The sequence below is a fragment of the Mastigoproctus giganteus genome, chromosome 11, assembly GCF_048544385.1.
Source record: "Mastigoproctus giganteus isolate SK-2022 chromosome 11, ASM4854438v1, whole genome shotgun sequence".
Classification (NCBI taxonomy): domain Eukaryota; kingdom Metazoa; phylum Arthropoda; class Arachnida; order Uropygi; family Thelyphonidae; genus Mastigoproctus; species Mastigoproctus giganteus.
In genome coordinates this window covers 42,960,814-42,984,731 of record NC_143585.1, presented here as the reverse complement: position 1 = coordinate 42,984,731, position 23,918 = coordinate 42,960,814, and the positions used below count along the sequence as shown (strand labels likewise).

At 36.8% G+C, this 23,918-nt stretch overlaps 1 protein-coding gene across 3 annotated transcripts in view; it reads left to right on the top strand.

Annotated features, from left to right (window-relative positions):
- LOC150077953 (BOS complex subunit TMEM147) overlaps nt 1-23,918 on the top strand; it is a 43,433-nt gene that overhangs the window by 6,558 nt on the left and 12,957 nt on the right. The window contains exons 2-4 of one of the 3 annotated variants that reach the window (XM_090384309.1): nt 969-1,104; nt 8,856-8,876; nt 15,045-15,266. In XM_090384309.1, the coding sequence (XP_090240435.1) occupies nt 969-1,104; nt 8,856-8,876; nt 15,045-15,266 (379 nt within the window). The remainder of the gene's footprint in view (nt 1-968; nt 1,105-8,855; nt 8,877-15,044; nt 15,267-23,918) is intronic. The other 2 variants (XM_090384311.1, XM_090384310.1) reach the window with 2 other exon arrangements.

Sequence of the window (23,918 nt, the reverse complement as noted above, 5' to 3'; positions counted from 1 at the left end):
GTTAAATCCATGAAAATTTAAAATAATATCTTTTTCAATAGACAAAATTGATAATGAATTTATCTTTCGTTTAAAATATCAATTACAAGTAATATTCATTAATGACAAAATTAAACATTTACTGCATATAGTTGAAACTGGAGAAGAAAAAACTATTAATTTATATACTAAAATTACAATTTAGAATTTTGATATTAACTGAAATTGGAATTACTATACAGTAATTTCAATTTCAGTTATATATATTTTTTGCCAAAATTTAAAGCTTTGGCAAAATATTTTCATTAGACTCAACATCGGATTTAATATCAAAAATTGGCTATAATGACAAAACAGTGCTAATCTGAAACACTTATTTTCCTTTGTTCTACTGCCATACGTGGCACCACTGGAGCAATCATCCAGAAGACTATCAACGGAAAGCATGAAGAATGAGCAGTTCATTATTTTTTTCAATAGTCACTTTGATGATTGCTCCAATAGTTTATATTGGACAAAGGCATGTCAGTATTTTAAATTAATCTCAGAACTCTTCATTCTGATATAAATTTATTGATTTAAAGTTTGACAATAAGATGTTTACATAGCTTAGCATATGGAAACTTCCTTCTTCAGAAGCAAAGTATCATAAGTAAAGTTACACTTTAAACTTTACAAATTAACAAATTTAGAATGGATTCCTTTGTAAGCCAGTTACCCATGATTACTGCTGTTGTAGCAAAGTACCTGATCTTTGGTGAGTGGTGCGGTACAGGATTATTTCAAGTGGGTTGCCCTTTATACAAATGCTGATAATTTGTGCTTCATAGTCTTCTGCACATGGAAGCCTCTTTTACTTTTTTTTTACTGTAATCTGCTCATATAAGAAATAAGTTTTTGTGTTTTCTTTTGCATTTTGAGATATTAGAATTTAGTCTTGGAAACAAGAAAATTGTTGACTTTACTTTTGTTTTTATTTATTTTATTAGATCAGAATATGGAGCCTTCTGGAAATGTATGCAGGCAGGAGCAATGTACTTATTTACTCAACTATGCAAAATGTTAGTCTTAGCCACTTTCTTTCCAGCTAGTGAATCTGCAGCAGTTGGAGTTGATACTGTAGCTGTGAGTTATTCTAATTCCTCAAGAGAAAAAATATTTTTCTTGTTATATTTGTTTGTACCTTTAGTCAAAAGATTTAGTTTTTTTGAATGTAGGCAAAAATAACACAAAGATCTGAGAAAATAAATTATTTAGTACGGATAAGAGCAGCAACATTATTGTTTTTTAGAGAATGTTGCTGTAAATTTTTTTTTATCATACCTAAAAGTCTTAAAGAAAACTTCTAGTGATACAAAGAATATAAATGGCATGGTAGGAATTGCAAATATGCAACCATAAGGCAACTGTTTGAATGACATGTAAGCTCGGTTATTGTACGGCCACCATGAGTAATTCAGAAATACTAAAATATTATGCAGGAATAAAATATCCTACTTCTCTTCAGTGTGTAGCAGACTCCACCCAAAGGCTGACCAAAATGTATTGAGATAAGCATATCTTTTATAAATCACATTGTAAAGGGATACCACTTCAGTGAATTTTCCCTGACATGTTACTGTATTTTTAGTTGCATTTACAGTTCATTCCATTACCTCATTCATACTCAGAATTTGAAGTTAGAATGTTTTTCTGATGAGTTTTATTTAACCATGTTAAGAGTATAGAACAATATGTGCGCATTATTGTAAACTGACTATACTACCAAGTTTGCTACAGTTGGGTTCTCTTCCACAATTTGGTAATCTAAACCCAAAATCCAAAGTTAGATTTCAGTATAGAAATCCAAAATGTAGTCAAGTATACACCGATGAGCCAAGACATCATGACCACCTACCTAATATGATGTTGGTCCTCCATTTGCAGCCACAACATCTCGTATCCAGCAAGGCATGGACGCTACAAGATTTCTAAATGTCTTGTGGTATTTGGTACCAACACGTAACCAGCAGATCCTTTAACTCCTCTAAGGTCTGTGGTTGAGACACTGCAGATCGCAGTTGCTGTTCCAACACAAACCATAGATGCTCGATGGGATTGATGTCTGGAGAATTTGGAGGCCAGAACAATACCTGGAAGTCTTCCTCATGTTTTGTGAACCAGTCTCGAACAATCCGGGCAGTGTGGCCTGGCACATTATCCTGCTGAAAGACATCACCCCCAGAGGGGAAGAACGTTGCCATGAAAGGGTGTACCTGGTCAGCAATGATGTTTAGGTAAGTGGTAGACATCATAGTGCCCAGCACATGGATGACTGGACCCAGGGTATCCCAGCAGAACATTGCCCAAAGCATGACGCCGCCACCCACCGGCTTGTTTTCATTCCATGGTGCATCCAGGTGCCATCACTTTCCCAGGTAAACGATGCACACGTACCCCACTGTCCACATGGTGCAACAGGAAACATGATTCATCAGACCAGACGACCTTCTTCCAATCACTCAGGGTCCAGTTTCGATGCTCACGTGCTCATTGTAGGCACTGTCATCAGTGAACCGTGGTTAGCTTGGGCACTCAGAGCAGCCTACATCTACGCAGCCCCACTTTCAGCAGGGTTCAATGTACTGTGTGTTGTTACACATTACTCCCATCACCAGCATTCCAATTACCGGTGAGTTGCGCCACAGTTGCCCTTCTGTTGCTGCATACCATCCGGGAGAGCCTTCGCTCACCTCGAGCATCGATGAGTCGTGGTCGTCCAACGCCTCGCTGGCAGTTCGTGGGTTTTCCCTCCTCGGACCACTTTCCGTAGGTACCAACCATGGCTGATTGTGACACCCCCACCAGCTGTGCCGCTTTGGATATGCTCTGACCCAGTCGTCTATCCATTACAATTTGGCCTTTGTCAAAGTTGCTTAAGCCCACTGCCTTTCCCATCTGAAGAACAAGAGTAACACTGATTAACGGAGCTCAGCATCAGGTGTTTTTTATACCATGTCCCGATTCGCGCATGCGCCGTAGTTCACCTGCAGTTGCTTCGATTTGCATAATGACTCGCTGGTCATTATGTTTTGGCTCATCGGTATATTTATTTGTTACCATAATCATAATAATTCAGCATAAATTCCTTTTCCTTCAATGACCGTAGTAGTTCCTGTTTAGATAATCCAGATGCACTTGAGAAGTCCTCACTGAAGAAGCATTTTTCTGGAAATTAATACATTGTGTACCTGCCATGTTTACAGTTGCATCGATCTCAATTATGAAATTTCTATTTGCAGTGTATTCTTAGAACTCTCCGACAACTCGCCCTCTGAAAAATGCCATCAGTTGGCTTTTGTAATTGACTGATTTCATTATCCAAACCTTAATGTCTTAGTCTTACATAATTTCACATCACTCTAAATCATGGGTAGAATAATTAGCTTTCAGCTACTTTTAAGGAAAACGGACCACTCACCGAAATTACAAGGCGCCTCCGTAGCCAGGTGGGAAGGAGCAGCAGTGCGTAGCACACGCTTCTTGATTAGACCGGGGTTCGAGCCCGTCACCACCAAATACGGAGGATGCCGAAAGGTCAAGGAATGACCACCGCATATCCCGGAGCAATATGGCCTTAGTTGCTAATGCTCCTAAAAACCAAATAACAACAACAACCGAAATTACAAAAATGGAACCCATTGTTATACACATTCAGTTTGTTCATAAAGGGACACTTTCAGCAAACTAAAACAGAACGCACTCTGTTCCCAAATATGCAAGACTAGATAAGCAAGGAAAAAGAATCTTTTTAGCTGATACTCGAACCAAACTAAGAGTTTTCCTCCTTCCATAAAACGGATAGATCCACTATGGAGCAGTTACTGTTAATATGCTGAGCCTTAGCAGGATCACTCTCTCCAGGCAAGAATAAAATGAAATAATAAATCAGTAAATAAATCTAACAGCTATAGTCTTGGGGCAGTCCACTTTCCAAGTTGTGCCCGTAAATTTACTAGTTATTATTGCATAAATATCCTCATAGTCTTTATTAACAGAATGTTGATTAAGACTATGAGGATATATTCTGTTGATTAAAACTGAGTCTTAATCAACAGAATGCTCTTATAAGTCTGGGTTCCTCCTTCGTGGCTGGAGTACAGAGTGGCTCCCATGCCCAAAACATACTCACTAGTCAGTCTGTCACATTTGCAGCTGATCTTGGTCTTTTCAGTTTGGTTAAATTATTATTAGCATTAGCATTAGTAGAGGCATTTGATGCAAGAAAGCAAGCTTATGCAGCATCAGCCAAAAAAAAAAAAAAAAAAAAAAAACCCACTTCCACTTCACCCCTCTGTTCGTTCAAAATACCTGTCCAGCTGAGCCTTAAACTTATTTAGGCTATCAACCTCCACTACAAGGGATGGAAGTCTGTTCCACCAACCAACCACCCGCTGGCTAAAGGCAAATTTCCACACGTCTATCCTACATCTGTCTTTCCTCAATTTGAATTTATGCCCTCTCAGGTGATTATTCTGAGCTAGAGGAAGAATCCCATCAGCATTGAGCATGCTCAAACCATTCAAGGCTTTATACACCTCTGTCAGATCACCTTGCTGGTGCCTAGTCTCCAGACACTGTAATTTGCAAAACTTAAGCCTTTCTTCATAAGAGCACCCCTTTGTTCCATTCACTAATCTTGTTGCCCTTCTCTGTATTCGTTCCAGCAGCTCTACATTATGAAAATGAATGCTTTATTACTTACCAGTTCAGTGAAAGAACAGTACACTCTCATTATGAAGTGAGAAAATTATCAGCTATGACATGCTTTGATGCCTAATACATAGCCTTATTAACTGTTCAAAATTAGGCAGTGGCCCTCTGTGCTATTTCCCTTGGCATATCCATTGCACTTGCTTCAGTTTCTGTTAATAAATTCCTTCCTTTCTCTACCTGAACATTCTTTCAAATCAAAGATCCTATGTTATCCCTTATTAAGCTTATTCTCTCAAACTGAATGTTTGATTTCGAATTTGAGGATCAATTATTAACTAAACATCCCATTACAGAATCCGTCAAAGTGGTTCCTTATCATTCCTCTTCTTTTCTGTAATCTTTATACCTTTTTTTTTTTTTTAATAAAAACCAGGAATTTTTCTCATATGCTGACGATGTCCTCTTAACTCATACATTAATGCATAACTACAACTACCAAAACAATACTGAAGCAAAACTAAAACGTTTTTTACTTTTGCTTTCTGACATTAGCTTCTAATCTCATAAATAATAAATTTTTTATTTGTACTCCATGATCACAGGGATCAGAGGAATGTACAGTTACAGTGGTCATTTACAAGGATAATATCATAGTGTGCCAAAGACATGAAAATATACATAACTGCAGATATATGTGCATATATCAGACAAATGGTATCAATATGAAATGTATGTATTGTAGGTGTATGGTAACCAGATGTGCTGTAACCAAGTGTTAAGCATGTATGCATTCCTTTGATATGGCTCCATTTAACATCAGTTTAATAAATAAATAAATAGTTAAGTAAACATCATTTATTGGTTATACTCAATATATATGAAAAAACATCTGTAGATTTGCATAAGTTGAGGTTGACAACTTTCTTTTTACAGCACAAACTAGATGGGCTTACATACAGCAGTTGACACATTGACCCCAACATCAAGATTGGACACTAGTAGGATAAAACAAAACTTATAAATGAAACACAATTGTGTATACAGTAAGTCCTCTCTATTTGTCATGGTTGCATTCCTAGACCCATGCCGACCGGGCTAGCCAGGTGGGTAAAGTGCCTGCCTGGCAACCCAAAGTTCGCGGGTTCGATTCCCGCCTCGGGCTTGGATCAAAGTACTGCAAAAACCTTGGGAGGTGCACTATGGCCACAGAAGCCGATGCGCCAACAACTACCAAACCAAAAAAAAAAAAAACCTAGACCCATGGTGAACAATGAGGCCAATTGACCTCCATATGTATTGACCATATGTTGGGCTGCGATGTGATATCACATTTGTCATTTTTAATATAAATGAAAGGATCTCAAGTTGCCAATGATTTTTCTCTTTAGTGTAAACCTTATGTAAATTAAGCTATAAATAAACAAAACAGATACTGGTTTATTTATGCAAGGACTCAGATATTGTATCCTCATTTTTCTTATAGAAAAGATTGATTTTCAATTGCTTAATTTGTTTTTGTTTCTCTCTGTAAAGTTATTTGTAACAGGAAATTTCATCTTCAATGTTCCTTGCCACGGTACTTTTATAATTCTACATTAGGATTGTTTTCAGAGGCAATTTTCATAGCTTGATTTATCATATGAGAGAACTTTGCCTGTTAAGACTTCCTCTGATGCAGATTTTTCACCTGCATCACTTGTATTAATTTCATTAATAATTAAAACATCCACAGATACTTTTAGCATTTTAAATTATTCTTGAAAATATTTAAATAATTGAAATATTTAAGAAATTTTGAGAAATTCTCAATAAATGCATAAAGCACAATGATTTAAACAGCAATATGATCCAATGTCAGGTATCATGGACCATAGTGTACACATGAGACAAGTGGTAATGAATTAACAAAATGATAAATAACATGCTCATGCTCCCCAGATTTTAGAGCCATACAGCAGACTTGTCAAAATATGTACCCTTATATATTTCATGATTAGTTTACTGTCAGAAATATGAAAAATATTTTATTAAGTGTTGATATATTTTTAATTATCTTTACTTTCACATTCATTTGATGATTTTTAAATAGGAACTTGAATGCAACTAGAGGTGAACTGATTTCCTACCAAGATTGCATGAAAGTGAAGCACACACACTCTTTCAAGAGTTTATGGAGAATGAACTAGAGAAAATAGCTGTTTATTTGTTCTAAGGAATTGTTAATTTTAATGTTATTCAATAGTGCTTCAACTCTTGACTGAGAGATGGCCCGTACTTTTAGGTAATACATATGTAGAGTCAGTTAGGGAGATTTTTCTCTGAAGAAGAAGATGTGGAATAAGAGCAGAGAATAAAATGGCAAGTGAAGTACTGCTTGGTAGTAGATGGGTGAGAGAGAGAGAGAGAGAGAGAGAGAGAGAGAGAGAGAGAGAGAGAGAGAGAGAGAGAGAGAAAGAAAGAAATAAAAGTTCTTTATAGATTGAATGAGAATATATTTAGTGACAGAATAGGAGAGAGAGAAAATGAAAGAAATTAATGAATTAAGAGGAACAGACTGCACTAAATGCAGCTGATAGACTAAAATATGATATCAAGCTGTATTTTTTTTTTATTAAGGATTTCTGTGGCAATAAGAATGGCCTGCATCAGGTTTGTAATTGCTGAAGCACCTATTTTTCCACAATGAATTTGGGTTATGTTATGAGAGAGGATTAGGTTGGTTTTGGAGGGAAGGGGGGATGAAATAGCTCTGGGTGGGATTTTTAATTTGGATGAATTGTTTTTTTTTTTTTTTTTTGGGAAATGGGGGAACTCTCTCTCTGCCTCAACCGTCTGGAGAGGTAGTTTATTAGCTGTAAGCACTTGTTGAAAATGTCAATGATTGTATTATCAAGAACAAAACAGCTTGGCACTTTTACAATAAAGATGGTAGTCCTTCCAGAGCTAGCATTAGAAAGGGGCAAGTTTTAACAAATTTTAAAGAGTATAAATGAAGGTAGGAGGACCGATTTATATTAACAGGAAACTATTCAGTTCATCTGAAAGATGAACTGAATAGTTTTCCTATCCCTCAAAATGAGAGATGAAATTAAGCCATAAGTTGGGAGGATGAAGATTACAAGAGCATTTTGATTAAGAATCTTTACTATGCTCAGAGCTTAATTAATTTGATCTTAATTAATTAATAATATTTTATGGCAGAAAGCCTCAAACTATGACATTAGTTAGTGCATTTGCGTCATTACTACATATTTGAATTTTCTAGACAAACCAAAGTTTCTACATTGGCATCATTATTGTAGCATCTCATATTGTGAAATCCTTCACAAGTTGCCTTATATCACTTCATATAAGTAACACTCAGACATCACTGTTTTGAACCTTGACTAGCTTCAAAACAGTGCTATCTGAGTGATGATACTCAACTGAAAATAAGAATAGTAGTCTTCTCTAATGGGGAAGTGTTACTTATTTGAAGTGGTATAAGGAGGGCAACTCATGAAGGATTTCACAATATGAGATGCTACAATAGTGATGCCAATGTACAAACTCTGGTTTGTCTAAAAAATTTAACTGTGTAGTAATGATGCAAATGCACTAACTAATATCATAATTTAATTTTAATGAAAACAAATTAATTAATTGGATATTTTCAGAATAAACAATTAAATTTCATCTACGGTCACTTAAAAAAATGAAGTTATTTATTATTTTTATATTTTTTGTTGTTATTATTATAACAACTTCTACATAATTATTTATAACAAACTGAATGGTAAAAATAATCCAGCAGCTTCTGTAAGGCAAGTGGCACCTAGCTCCCTTTTCAGCCATTGTGTTGCAGTATCCTAAAATTAAGTTTCGTTATTTTCTCTGACACTATACCAAAATCTTATTTTCCCTGATTTTTGAAATACTAACATTCCCTACCTTTCCTTGACTAGTTTTCTTTCTTTCTCTGACTTTTCATGATTTTCTCTGATTCCATAAGAATGTGTACACCATGTATGTGGCTAGTTTATTATGCATTCATGCATGATAATGATATTTTGTTTCATAGTCATATTATTTAAAATCATAATGTAAAAAAATAAATGTGCTTAATTTGAAAATGTAATTAAATGTCTGTAATTTTGAACCTAAAGATAATTTTTCTTTATTATTGCTACCATTTGTTGAAGCCTTCTCTAAGACTGGATATGGTAAGCTTTTGCTTCTTTTAAGCATCTATTAGAGTGAAATATATATATATTTTTTTCATACAGTCAAACCTCCAAAATCTGACAACTGTCGGACCTGAGCCTTTCTAGACCTTGGGAATTGCCAGATTTTGGATGGTCAAATTATAGGATCCTTAAACAGAAAGAAAACTGCAAAAAATTGTATTGTATATATTATAGTACAGCATATCCTACATCAAGACAAAATTAATATATAGTATGCTCTGCTGTTCTTTGTATTACTATTTGCAAAGCAGATTACTCTACTCTTTTTCATGTCATACATAGAATACATATAAGATAGTTTTTGAATAAATTAAGCAACAAAGCAAATGTGTGAAACCAAAAAGTTTCACACATTTGCTTTATTGTAGTCCCACTGCTGAGTTTCTTTAACATTGCAACCTTTTGTATAATAGATAACGACTGACATATGCTGGTGTTTTGAATCACTGCCATCCTCTGATCCATTTGCTTTTATTTTCAGCAGTATATTCAGTGGAAAATAAGCTAAATATACAGGTAAAATGGATATAAAATGGGATTTGCTGATGTTAAACAAATGGAGGTGCCACTACCCGACTTGAAGTACTAATTGGTAGGAAGCTCTGATGTGATATTTTGGTCTTGAGTAATATTTGGGAAATGATGGCACTTACCATATATTCAGATGATTCTCTTTCAAATTAGTCTCTTTGACACTATACACATAAATTCCAATGCTTCTGCAACTTGTAGAGACATTCCACCTTAAGGATTGGGCTTAATTTGAACTTAAATACCATTATTCATGGTTCTGTCTAAGTTGCTAATATCTTTTTAAATAGTATAACATCACTGGAAGAGTTGAATTGATTATACATTTAAAAATTTGAGATTTACAGTATAGCTGGTTCAAAGCTTGCTATCAGCTGTGGAGTGGTTTCTCTTAGCTAAAGTATGCTGAACTGAGTAATGTAAGTGAACTGCCAAATAGTGTACAGAAGTAAAACTGCCGTATAAAGATAACAACAATTATTTAAACATATAACTCCTAGAATTGGGCCATCTTTGCCTTACATGGTGTAATATTATAGGATAGCAGGGGTAGTATACAAGGTGTGATGAGAAAGTTCAGGGGCTGAACTAATATTTGGGAAATGATGTAGATTATCAGCTATTCAGATGGATTTCCTGCAAAGTAGTTTTCCTGACACTGTATGCACAAATTCTAATGCTTCTGCAACTTGTGTAAGCATTTCTGATAAGCTTATTTTAGAATTACTAATAGTTTCTGTATTACATTCTGAACAAATTCCTCATTTGGGGAACCACAGTGATGGAATGCTTCATAAGAAATTACTGAATGGAAAATGCTGAGTGTGCAGAAGCATTGTCTTAATGACGCAGAAATTTTCCAAAGCCCACTTTTCTCACCATTTTTGTGGAATGTCATTGAGCAATCACTGTAAAACTGTTTTATAGTATGTTTGGTTCACTAAATGTATAATGAATAGCACATCCATACGGTAAGCATGAGCTCTATATTTGATTGAGATTTTATTGCATTTTGAACCTTGGGGAAAAGTCTTATATTAAGAGGACTGGGTCTTCGTTTATGGCCTCATTTCAGTCATATCCAAAATTTGTCACTGGTAGTGATGGAAGAAACAGAGTGCAGCAGCACATTGACAAAGATCCTGCAGTGTGAGAACTCTTTGCCCTTTGTGATAATCAGTGAGGGTGAGGGCACAAATTTGGCTGAAATATGTTGTATTTCCAAATCTTGATTATTGCTACAGTTGATTAACATGTCTCAATAAGAAATACTCATTTTACTTACAGCTTTACAGATGGTTAAATGTTGATCATCCATGATCAACCGGATATTTGGATTTTTGAAGATGAAGAGCAGCCCAATGTCCACTGAAGTCTTCTCCAAAAGCTGTTTTTACCATTTCTTGGTTTCTGTTGCATTATTTCTTAATTTTAGACAAATTTTGTTGCAAATTCTCTGTTCATTAAAATTAAGCATTTTAAAATGTGACAAAATACCTTCTGTTCAGCACGTAGTAATTCAGACTGGCTGTAGACCAGACAAATGGATGATTAATGTGTAGATGAGTCACAGCATGTTGCAACAAGTCACAACTTGCAACAGCACCATGATTTCTAGATACAAAGTCATCCTCTAAATGTTTTGATCACACCTTGTATTTACAGTTGAATTTTCAATTTTTTATGGTTCCTGAAACAAAAACTGATTTTTTTTTTTTGTTTTGGTTACAATTGTATTTGTTAAAATTAAGAAAAATAGCTTTTTATTGGTTTTGTTTCATTTGTAGATATTTGTATTTTATTTTTCCTCTTCTAGTGTACATTATTTCAATGAAAAAAAAAATTTTCCTTTTTTTTTATTAAAAGAGTAAACATTTTGACAGGAGAATGATGGGAACATCAACCCCCCCCCCCCATCAAGACGTTTGCTGTTTTCACCACTTTTAATTTTTATGTGCATTATATATATAATGTGCCTATTGCTTTCGCCATGTCTCTCTGTATCTTCACATGCTTCTAATGGATGGATTCCTGAAAATTTGTTTTGGTCTTTTTAAAAAGATTTGTTGAACCATCTGAAATTTAATTAAAATTGGACATAGAAATCGGGCAATTATTATTTCTGTCCATCTGACCACATATGATAACCTGACTACCAGTAGATAGATTTCATCAAATTTTATTTATGTTTTGCTCTTTTAGAGCAGTTTGTCAAGCCTTCTCAAATTTCATTAAAATTGGACCAGTAGAAATCTGGTAGTTATTTAATTTTTTGCTATATATCACTGGCTATCTGTATACCATTAGTAGCTGAATCACTGGATATTATATTTGTTACTGTTTACTGGTTAGAGGAATGAATAGGGAGTGTGGCATATGCACAGAAATGAAATGTTCTCAGTTCATGCATAAAAGTCATTGGTTTTTGCCATTCTTATTTTTTTTTATATGAGATGTATAACAAAAAATCAATAAAGTCAATGATTGGTGCTATTGCGGTCATGTTCAATGAGTTTAAAAATAAACAGAAGTGGTATGTTGTAGTTCAAGCTTCCTCCAACAGATAATGGTACTTGGATTGTCTAGTAGGTCAACGGGTTGCAAATAACAACCAGTTTTGCTACTAGCCCTAGCATTCCAAGTCATTATTTTTCAGTGGAGCAATGAATGAATATCAAATTTTACTTTACACTGGGGAAATCTGGAGCAGAAATACACACATGAAATGTTAAAAACTGTTATGGTAATGAAACATTAAGTGGTACCAGTGTGTTTGTTTGGTATAAGTGGTTCAAAGACAGACTTCAGGATGTTTGTAATGGTTGAAGAAGTGGACATCTGTCAACCTCTCGAAATGAGGACAGAGTTGCAAAAGTCTGGGAAATTGTGGTTAGAGATTGTTGTTTGACCCTCAGAATGATGACTGATGAGTTGGATATGAATAAGAGATGGTTTGTCAAAATCTGAATGAAGATTTAGGGAAAAGGAAGGTCTGTGCAAAATTTGTACCACACAGCTTCATGGATAAGCAGAAGCAACAAAGAGTATCATTATGCAAAAATTTCATCCAGACCTATCAAGGCAATCCTAATTTCCTCAATTGTATTGTCACTGGAGATGAGTGTTGGGTGTTTCAGTGTGACCCAAAACTATGCAGTGGACTTAAAATCACCAAGGCCCAGAAAGGTTTGCTTACAGAAGTTCAGGATCAAGATGCTGCTGATCATGTTTTTCGGCTAACAGAGTATGATTCACAAGGAATTTATACCTGAAGAGAGAGAGAGAGAGAGAGAGAGAGAGAGAGAGAGAGAGAGAGTGTCAGTGCTGAATTCCACATACAGGTGCATCAAAGATTACTGAGGTGCATTTCCCAGGTAAGGCTGCAATTTCGAGAGAAAGGCAGCTGGTTCTTGTTACACAACAATGCCCCCCACCCATTCTGCACTTGTAAAGATTTCTGATGAAACATGGCATTGTAGAGTTTAACCATCCACTCTACTTTCCCAATCTAGCACCAGCAGACTTTTTCCCCTTTCCCAAGATGAAAACTGCCCTGAAAAGCAAAGAGATTTCAGGATGTTGGGGACATAAAGAAAAATGTAACCATTGAACTGAACATCATTTGTTTGGATGTTTTTGCTGAAGAAACTTTTAAAATGGTGTGATAAGTGCATTTGATCAAGTGATGATTACTTTGAATAAAAATGAAGTCATTTTTGAGATCCTTCATTTTGTGTCTTTTTATTGGATCAGTCCAGGAACTTTATTGCCATACCTTGTAAGTCATTAATTGTTACTATTTGTTAATGTGCTCGAAATGTAATGCACTACATACATTAACTAACTTGTGCTTGCTATTTTTCCCCTTTCATTTTTAAGCACATTCAGAAATGTGTAAAGCACCTGTTTGCTTTTGCATTATCCTGTTCATCTATCCACATGTCATGATTGAACTTCCAATGAAGGGATTTCCATAAGATTTTATATTTGGCCTTTTTTTGTATGGGTTTCAAATGTTTCTGAAAAATAAATGTTTGTTGAGCCATACCAAATTTTATTAAAATTGGGTAATTAGAGCTAGAGTTTTTTTTTTTTTTTAATAGTGTAAATGTTTCTGGCAATGTGCTGATCAGAAGAATGAATAGACATGTAGAAAGTAAAAAATTCCCATCAAAAGGGTTTTCCTTTTTTTTAAATTTTTTTTTACTAAATATATAAATAATGAATTAGTAATATCTCTTTATATATCAATTTTTATTAAAATACAGGGGGAAATAAATACCTTACAAAAAGGTAGTAAATACATACTGTGTTTTGGGGTATATGCAGTGAATGAAAACAATTACTTTTATGTATTGTTAATTAGCTATTAATTATTAAAAAGTAAATTTTATAGAAAAATTTTATAATAGAAGTGAGAAGATTATTTTTTACTTTTACTTAAATCACAAAAAATGGAATAATTCAGTTAATATAATCTAAAAAAAGAAAATGAACATACTTTGAAATATATTGCAATGTATTCATGTCAGTTTTTTATTTCCTTTCTCACTCCACTCTTAGCCTGCTACAAAAATTACTTTTTCTCCCTCTTGTATAGCAGAAAAATATATGGTATCATGGCACTTTTGTCATTTTTTTCCCCTTAAGTCTTGACTGCTACTCCCTTTAATTCATTTATACAGTATAAGTTCTACTCCTTTTAATTCACAGTGAGGTTAATTTGTCACTGTCATGAGAATCTCACCAGTGACACATTGATATGAAGAATGCAATAATTAATAATACTGAAAGCTATCTAGTGTTTGGCAACCAGCAGAATTTCTGTTGCCATAAGTAATTCAGTGGTCTTAATACCCAATATAGAGGCGTCTCCGTAGCCAGGTGGGAAGGAGCAGCAGTGCGTAGCACACGCTTCTTGATTAGACCGGGGTTCGAGCCCGTCACCACCAAATATGGAGGATGCGGAAAGGTCAAGAAATGACCACCGCATATTCCGGAGCAATATGGCCTTAGTTGCTAATGCTCCTAAAAACCAAACAACAGCAACAGCAACCCAATATAGAACAAATATTTCTGACTACCACTTACCTAGAAGGCACTACTTTTAAACAAGTAACATAATTGATATAACTACTATTGATTTCATAACATACAGTTTTTACTTTATTAAATATTTGAAAATTTCATTGAATAGATCAGTTGAAATGGAGTTTTCAAGGGAAAGAGGATGATCTAAACAACACTGTTATTTTTTAGAGATTTGACAATAAGCTACATGGATATTATCAGTGATTTTCATCTATTATGCAGAGTTTATAGTCTGCAATGGCAACTATATTGATTGGAATTTGCATAGTTGCAAATGAATTCAACTATGAAATTTAATCTTTCTTTATTTTTACTTAAATTTTGATAATTCACATATTTGATTTCCGTATCTTCTATATTTATTTTAATTGGAATTGTTACAGATTTAGAGAATTTTGCTTACTACATATGTAATTGTGTATATTTAATAATGTAACATGTTTTTGGATTTTCACTTTGTTAATTATTTTGTGATTGTAGTACAATCTCCTTCTATATATATTATTTTTTTTTTTATTTAAGGAATTTTTGAAATCTACTGTAGACCTAGCAGATTTGTTTGGCCTACATCTAGTAATGACTAAAGTGGCAGGCAAAGGTGAAACAAAATTTCTTGTTGCTGGTTTGGGATGGGCATCGGCTGAATTACTAATGACACGTTTTGTACCATTATGGGTAGGAGCACGTGGTGTTGAATTTGATTGGAAATACTTGCAGATGAGTTTTGATTCTAATATCAGCTTGGTGAGTTGACATTTTCTATATTTGTATAATGTTTAGTTATAATATTGATGTATATGTTGAGTTGTAATAATGTTTAGTTATAATACTGATTAATGACTGCTTTACGTAAAGCTTTACGATTAATGTAAAGCAATCATTAATCAGTCCAAACTAGATTTTGAACAGGTTACATGTTTCTTTTAAAAAAAATTACTGCATATACGGTCCTTGAGGATGTCCTAAAACGCTGATGGAACTGGTATTCAAATGACACTCAAGTCAAGCAGACCCAGTTTCAGTGAAGTCTAGCATTAGCATTAGCAGAGGCATATGATGCAAGAAAGCAAGCTTATTCAGCATCAGCCAAAAAAAAAAAAAAAAAAAAACCCACTCCCATTTCACCCCTCCGTTCGTTCGAAATACCTGTCCAGTTGAGCTTTAAATTTGTTTAGGCTATCAACTTCAACAACCAGTGATGGAAGTCGGTTCCACCAACCAACCACCCGCTGGCCAAAGGCAAATTTCCGCACATCTATCCGACATCCGTCCTTCCTCAATTTGAATTTATGCCCTCTGAGGTGATTATTCTGAGAAAGATGAAGAATCCCATTGGCATTGAGCATGCTCAAACCATTCAAAGCCTTATACACCTCTATCAGATCACCTCGCCGGTGCCTAGTCTCCAGACTCTGTAATTTGCAAAACTTAAGCCTTTCTTCGTAAGAGCAACCCTTTGTTCCATTTACTAATCTTGTTGCCCTTCTCTGTACCCGTTCCAGCAGCTCTACATCCTTCTTGAAATGAGGCCTCCAGACCTGTATACAGTACTCAAGATGTTGCCTTACCATTGCCTTATACAAGGGAATAATCACCTCCTTATCCCTGCTAGAAAAATTCCTGTATATCATTGACAAGACACCATGAGCTACTCTTGCAGCTCGTCTGCACTGCTCAGAGAACTTCATATCTGCCTGCACAATTACCCCCAGGTCCTTTTCATTCTCCACCACTGTCAGTGTAGTACCGTAGAGTTGATACGTTGCTCTGGGGTTACTGTTTCCCATATGCAGCACTTTACATTTGTCAATGTTAAACCTCATTTGCCACCTCTCAGCCCATCTGTTCAACCTGTCCAGATCCTGTTGCAGCAGCATAGCGTCAGTATTGTCCTTAACGACCCTGCCAACCTTTGTATCATCTGCAAACTTGGACATTAAACTTGATATCCCATCATCAATATCATTCATAAACACCGAAAACAACAACGGACCCAACACTGAACCTTGAGGAACTCCACTAATAACATTAGTCCACGTTGAGCAGTGTCCATTGATTACCACTCTCTGTCTTCTGCCACTCAACCATCCCCTTATCCATAGCAGCAATTTGCCTCCAATGCCACACTGCTCCAATTTGTGCAGCAGTCTTCCATGTGCAACAGTATCAAAAGCCTTTCTAAGATCCAAGTATATAATATCAAAGTTATTCCCTGCATCCAGTTCTTTTGTGACTACATCATAGTATCCAATCAAATTGGTCAGGCAAGACCTGCCCTTAACAAAACCATGCTGCGTCTGAGCTATAACTGAATTCTTGTCTAGATGATCCTGCAGTGCTTCTTTAACCAGTGCCTCCATTAATTTACCTGGAACAGAAGTTAAACTAACAGGTCTATAATTACTTGTGTCAGCCTTTAAACCTCCTTTGTGAATTGGGGTCACATTTGCACATCTCCAGTCCATAGGTACCTCCCCTGAGTCCAAGGAAGCTCTCATAATTATGCCTAAGGGTTTGCTTACTTCCTTTGCTGCCTCCTTTAATATAACTGGATAGATCCCATCCACCCCAGGTGCCTTTTTTATGTTTATCCTCAACAATCTCTCCTCCACTTTCCTCTCAGTTATTACAAAATCATCCAGCTCACTGCCAATGTTTACTTTACCTACATCATTCTCCTTCCTGAATAACTCCTCATGCGTGAATGTAGATGCAAAATACTCGTTTAGATTGTTAGCCACCTGAGCAGGATCCTCAACTGTTGAACCATCAATATCCAGTGGACCAATCTGATTCATCCCTTTCCTTTTCGAGTTCAAGTATGTAAAGAACTCTTTTCTGTTTTTCTTTGCATCCTTTGCCAAGGATTTTTCATAGTCTGCCTTTGCCTGCCTAATCTCCTTTGTGACTTGGTTGCAGACCAACTTATATCTATCATAGGCTTCCATGTCACCCATTAATTTGTATGTATCCCATGCATTTTTCTTCTCTGCCACATGTCTCATTAGTTCATCTGACAACCATTTAGGCCTAAACCTTGAACAATATTTCTTAGTTGGTATGTAAAGCCTGGTAGCCTCCAAGATTAGTTCCTTGAATGCTTCCCATTTTGAGTTTGCTGTTGGTAACATCATCAGTTGGTCCCACTGTATAGAATTTAAATACTGTCTCAGACCATCATAGTCGCCTTTACGAAAACAAAAACCCTTCCCTTTACCTCTGATGGTAGTTACCTCCTTGAGTAAATCCCACTTCAACACACTGTGATCACTGCCACCTAGTGGTTCATTTATCTGCAGGTTCTTAATGCATGAAGAATCACTACTGATAATCAGATCAAGAGTATTGCTCCCTCTTGTTGCCTCCCGAACATGCTGATGTAGAAAACAATCATCCAATAAATCCACAAAAGCCTTGCTAGTGTGCGAGTGACCAACCCACAAATTCCAGTCAATATCTGGGAAATTAAAGTCCCCCATTATAAGACTCTCTGATTTACTGGCCCACTCTATTTCCCTGTACAATATCTTATTATACTCATCAGAGTCATTAGGCCTATAGCACACTCCTACTCTCAATTTTGATTTCCCTATGCTTATGTCACACCAAACTGACTCGACGCTGCCCTGTCCATCGATGTCGACTGGCTTCACTTCCTTGGACTTTATGTGTTTCTTAATTAATAGCATGACCCCTCCTCCCCTCCTGTCCTGTCTATCCTTTCTATACACATTGTATTCCCCAAATTCCAGTTCCGCATTACTTATATCTGTGTGACACCACGTCTCTGATATCCCAACAATATCTGCCTTTGATGTTTTGAGCAATACCTCAAATTCATCAAATTTATTTACCAAACTCCTAGCATTGGTGTACACGCAGGTATACATGCACCTGTTTCTATTCTTAGCTACCCTAACACAACCCATGTGTTTACTTGTACCGCAATGACTACCAGCAGTCTCTGAAATATCCTGCATCCTGTTTTTCAGACTTCTGCTCATTTCAATAGAAGCAGTGCAAGAATCACTTCCACCTCTGCCACTGGCTACTGTTAATCTATTAGTCCTTGTATCCCCCCCAACTAGCAGTTTTCCGACACACCTAACACTGCCTCGACAGCATCAGCAAAAATTCTTGCACCCTTTCTATTTAAGTGTATCCCATCCCTGTAGAAGCAATCTCTCCTGTTAACAAGTACAGTCCAGGCTGAAAAAAATTCTACCCCTTGAGCCTTGCACAATCCCTCCAGGGCCGAATTGATCGACAAGGCTCTCATCATATACTCCCTCCTATCGTGGCTGGGCAGAATTGCAGACACTTTCAAGTTCAACCCTAATTCACGGCTTTTTTTCAACAGTGACCTGTACTTGCTAAGTAATTCCGCCGGTCTCCTACTCTTAATATCATTAGTGCCAACGTGTACAACTGTATCACCTTTTGTGCCCTTAAAAGATGATATCCGCTCTACAACGTCATCAACCTTTGCCCCTGGCAGACATACCCTGGTCCTATTCCACCTATCCTTTTTACAAAGGATGTTCCCCGTTTCCCTGACAATAGAGTCACCAACAACTACTAGTTCCTGTGGGACCAGCGCATTCTGCCTAGGGGGCTGCTTCTGTGTTGCCTGATGACCAAGTGCAAGCTCTGGCGTTGATGTGGGCAGCTGAGAGCTTGATGGGCCCCTCAATTTATTTCCTTCGAGGGCATCCACCCTGTCCTTCAAGCTCTCATAAAGGCCCATAACAACGCTGAGTTGTCGCCTGATTTCCTTGCACTCCTTACATCGTGCACACACAAAGACATCCCCCTTGGCAGTATCATGTCCCGTACCCGACTGCTCCGCAAACATCAAGCAAACAGTGCATTTTAATAGACTGTGATTCAGAGGGCAACTGCCCCCCTCAGTTCTCCCCTGAACCACAGCACTTCCATTAGCTTGAGCCTTTTGCTTTGCTGCTCTGGTCAGAGTCATGATTCCGATTTAATTCAATAAAATTCAAAACAAAAATTAAATCCTTAAGTTATATCCCAAAACAGTTATGTTATATATATATTTTTTTTGGTATCTAGTGTTTTCTACGAGTTCCCTTTATACAACTTCCGTATCACGTGTACCACTATAGTTATGTAGTATAGTTATGTATAGTTATGCAATATAGTTATGTATGTCTAGACGGTCTGTGACAGCCAAATCCTCTGTTTGCACCTTCATGATGGTGGGACTGTTAGTAATCCTGGGTATAACCTCCATGCACAAGCACACTGTGGGTGACCACCCAGGTATGAACCAATGTAAGCAGGGGTCGAGTTGTGATGCCCACACCACATGGAGGAATGCCACCCCTCTGTGTTACCAGGCAATACTAGGTGGTGGATGACTCTCATAAACTGGTGCAATACCACCACTTTGCTTATTGGAGGCTCGAAGTGGTGGAACCCATGTTTAGTCTCCAGAGCTAAGTTCCGGTCAACTCTTCCCCTTCTCTTCCATCATGCAGTATGATTGATGACTTTTGAGGTTATGATGAACATCATGGCGAGATCCAATCTTCCTTACATTTCGAGGATACAGCTCTAAAACAGTGTTTGCAGGCTAGCCACTAGTTAGACTGAACCTATTGGTAACTCTTTAGGAGGCTTCTGGATCAGCTAGTGTATAATCTTGCTACCTCTACTCTGCCAGATGGTGACTGGAGGGAGTCCGAGTAGTATGTATGCGGGGGCATTGTCGAGGCTACGTTATGTCAAGGATCTGGGTATATTCTTACCTTGGGTACGCCCTATCCAAAAATTTCATTGCTTCATACAGCATGTCCAGACCACTTTTTCTTACTATTGAATACACCATGAATTGTCAAACTAATAGAATAAGCTTATCTGCTAAAAGATCTAAACCTCCCAAACACTTCCTAGTTCATTTCACAAATATACGCGGTCTCAGTTCTAATCTCAACGATGTCCATTTCCACTTGCAGTCTGCCAAACCCCATGTACTTTTTCTGATAGAATCTCAGTTATCAGTTGATTCAAATACTGCTCATCTCAGTTGCCCAAATTATTCGCTGTATGATTCCTTTGCTTCAAAGGTGGTACTTGTTCATATGTCCATTCTGATATTCCCTGCCTGAGAATTGGCAATTTCGAATCTCCTCTTGCTTAAAATTTTTCTACCCCATTGTGTCAAATTCATCTGTTGCCTCTACCATTCTCCCAATTCCACTAATCACTTGGAGCTCTTTGACTTCCCCTCCTTGCAACTTGACTTTCTCCAGTCCAACTTTCCTAACAGCGAGGTAATTTTCCTTGGTGATTTTAATGTTCACAACTCCAGCTGGCTTCTGTTTTCTAGTCACACCGACCCAGCTGGTCGAGATGCTGAGGCTTTTGCAATTTCTAATGACCTTGCACAGATTATACATTTACCTAAAAGAATACCAGACAATCCTAACCATACAGCCAACACGCTTGATCTTTTTCTCACAAACAACCCTTCTAGGTACACCATCGAAGTGAGTGGTCCTTTAGGTACTTCAGATCACAACTTGGTGATTGTCTCTTCTCCAATGCAGCCTTTCATCATATCATCAGCCATTTTCAGTCCACTGCAGGATGAAGGCCTCTCCAGCAACTTTCCAGTTCCTTCTGTTTTGTGCAATGGCCATCCATTTACTAACAAACTCATGAATTTCATTTGTCCATCTCTGTTGTTGTCTTCCAGGTTTTCTCTTAGCTTCTCTTGGGTACCATTCTGTTATTTTCTTAGTCCATCTGTCATCATGTCTTCAAGATATGTGTCCTACCCAAGACCATTTTAGTTCTTTAGTTTTGATAAGAATGTCCTTTACTTCAGTTTGCTGCCTAATCCATGTGTTTCTCTTCTTATCTAACAGTCTGATTCTCAATATAATTTGTTCCATTCTTCGCTGTGTAGTTCTCAGCTTCTCTTCCATTCTTTTGGTGAATGCCCAACTTTCACTTCCATAAGTCATGGTGGGGAGTATACATTGGTTCATTATTTTACGATTCAGACCAATTGGGATATCGCCCCTCAGTATGTGACTATATTTCCTGTATGCTATCCATCCAAAATTTATTCTTCTCTTGACTTCCATCCATTTATCATTATTACAGCTAATGACTTGTGCCAGATAAGTATATTTTATTTTTTATTTTTTATTTTATTAATAACAAGATACACAACAGGTAACCATTAACAGTGTATCTGAGATCAGATCAATAAACATAATAACAATAATATGAAATCCAACAGGACGATAAACATTGATATAGATTCAAACAATAAAAGCATATGTACAAAAGAGGATTGTATTAAGTTAAGTTACCGGTAAAACAAGTAATAATTAATCCATTAGAGAATAGAAAAATAATATAACAAATAAAAAGCTACAATAATTAGATGTGAGCTAGTCACTTTGCAGTTTAAGTGAAGAGGCAAACTTTTGGATGGAGTTCATCAGTGATTGGGAGTTGTCAAAGAAGTCAATGCGAGAGTCATTTGCTGATTTGCTGATTCTGTTCAGTGGACTGAACTTCATTAAGTCCGTGTTGGCAGAGTCAAGGCGAAACGGTGTAAGGTTCCTGACTTGTCTACAAGGAGCATTGAAGTTTATTTTACTCAGGATATCAGATGCTTCGTAAATTCCAGTGATTACTTTGGCTAGAAGGGCGATGTCAGCAGTAACTCTTCTAGTGCACAGAGGCCTCAGATGAAAGTAATCACACAGCGATTCATAATACACTGAGTGATAGAATAGAGGATTGCGGTACGTAAGGTAACGGACAAAGTTTTTTTGGACTGCTTCAATTTTGTTAGTTAAAGTCTTTGTGTGAGGATTCCAGATGGGTGAACTGAATTCAAGGATTGGCAGAACAATAGTTTTATAGAGGATAACCGCATATCTGTAGCTTTTGAACTTGTATGTGTTCCGTTTGATGAATCCCAGTGTTTTGAATGCTTTGCTGGTGATTTTAAGGACATGGGCATCGAATTTAGCACTGCTGGAAAAGAGAATCCCCAAGTCGTTAACTTGGTCACACCTTTCGATGATCACAGAGTTAATACTATACTCCGTATTCATTAGTTGTGGAGATCTGCAAGATGAGAAAGAGATTACTTTGCACTTCGAGGGGTTAGCAGACAAGCCATTCAGAGATAGCCACAGAGAGAATTTATTGAGAGCACATTGAAGCTGTTGAGAATCGGTAGTCTCCTTCACTGCTGAGTAGATCTTAAGATCATCTGCATAGAGAGCAACTTGAACATTGGAGGTGTACATGAAAGAAGGAAGATCATTTACGAAAACAATGAAGAGAAGAGGACCTAAGGGAGAGCCTTGTGGTACTCCGCTTAGTGGTATAAAACAGTCTGAGTTCACTTGATCTATGATAACGCTCAAGGAACGATGCGTAATATAGCTGCGTAGCCATGTGAGCAAAGGGTCACGGATACCATATAGCTTAAGTTTTTCCAGAAGTTGTTCATGCGGGACTTTATCAAATGCCTTGGATATGTCTGTGTAGACTGCATCAACTTGTAGGTGGTTATCAAGAGCTTCCGAGGTGTATTGCCAGAAAGGAAGTAAATTTGTGACTACTGACTTGCCACTGCAGAAACCATGTTGATTCTGATCAATAAAAGGCTTGAAGAATTCGAAGATATGACTCCACCTTTTCAATTACTGCTCCTTCAATCATTATATCCCTTTCTGTGGCATACCTGTTCATCATTACTTTTGTTTTAGCCATATTCATCTTTAGTCCAACATCTTTACTAACTCTGATTAAGATTTTCCTCTAATTCTTTGGGATCATGGCTTATGACCACAATGTCATCTGCAAATCGTAAATGGTTTAGGTACTCTCCATTCACATTGACTCCTTTCTGCAACCAGTCTAATCTTCTGAAAGCTTCCTCCGGGGCAGCAGTAAACAACTTTGGAGATAGTGTCCCCTTGTCGAATTCCTTTCTCAATTTTAAATTTATTACTGTCTTTGTCTAGTCTAATAAAGGAGGTAGCATTCTCGTATATTTTCTTCAAAATCATAATATATGGGATATTTATGCTTTGTCTTTCCAGTACCCAAAACAATGCCTTATGCTGTATGGAGTCAAATGCCTTTTCATAATCCACAGATGCCAGGCATAATGGTGTTTTATATTCATTTTCATTCTCCATTAGCTGTGACATTACGTGAAGGTGATCCATAGTTGAGAATCCTGTCCTAAAGCCAGCTTGCTCTTTCGATTGATTCTCATCAGGTATTCTTTCTAATCTGTTAATAATGACCCTTGTGAACAACTTATAGATGTGAGATAACAAGCTAATTGGTCTATAATTTCCAATTTCTGATTTATCTCTTTTCTTATGC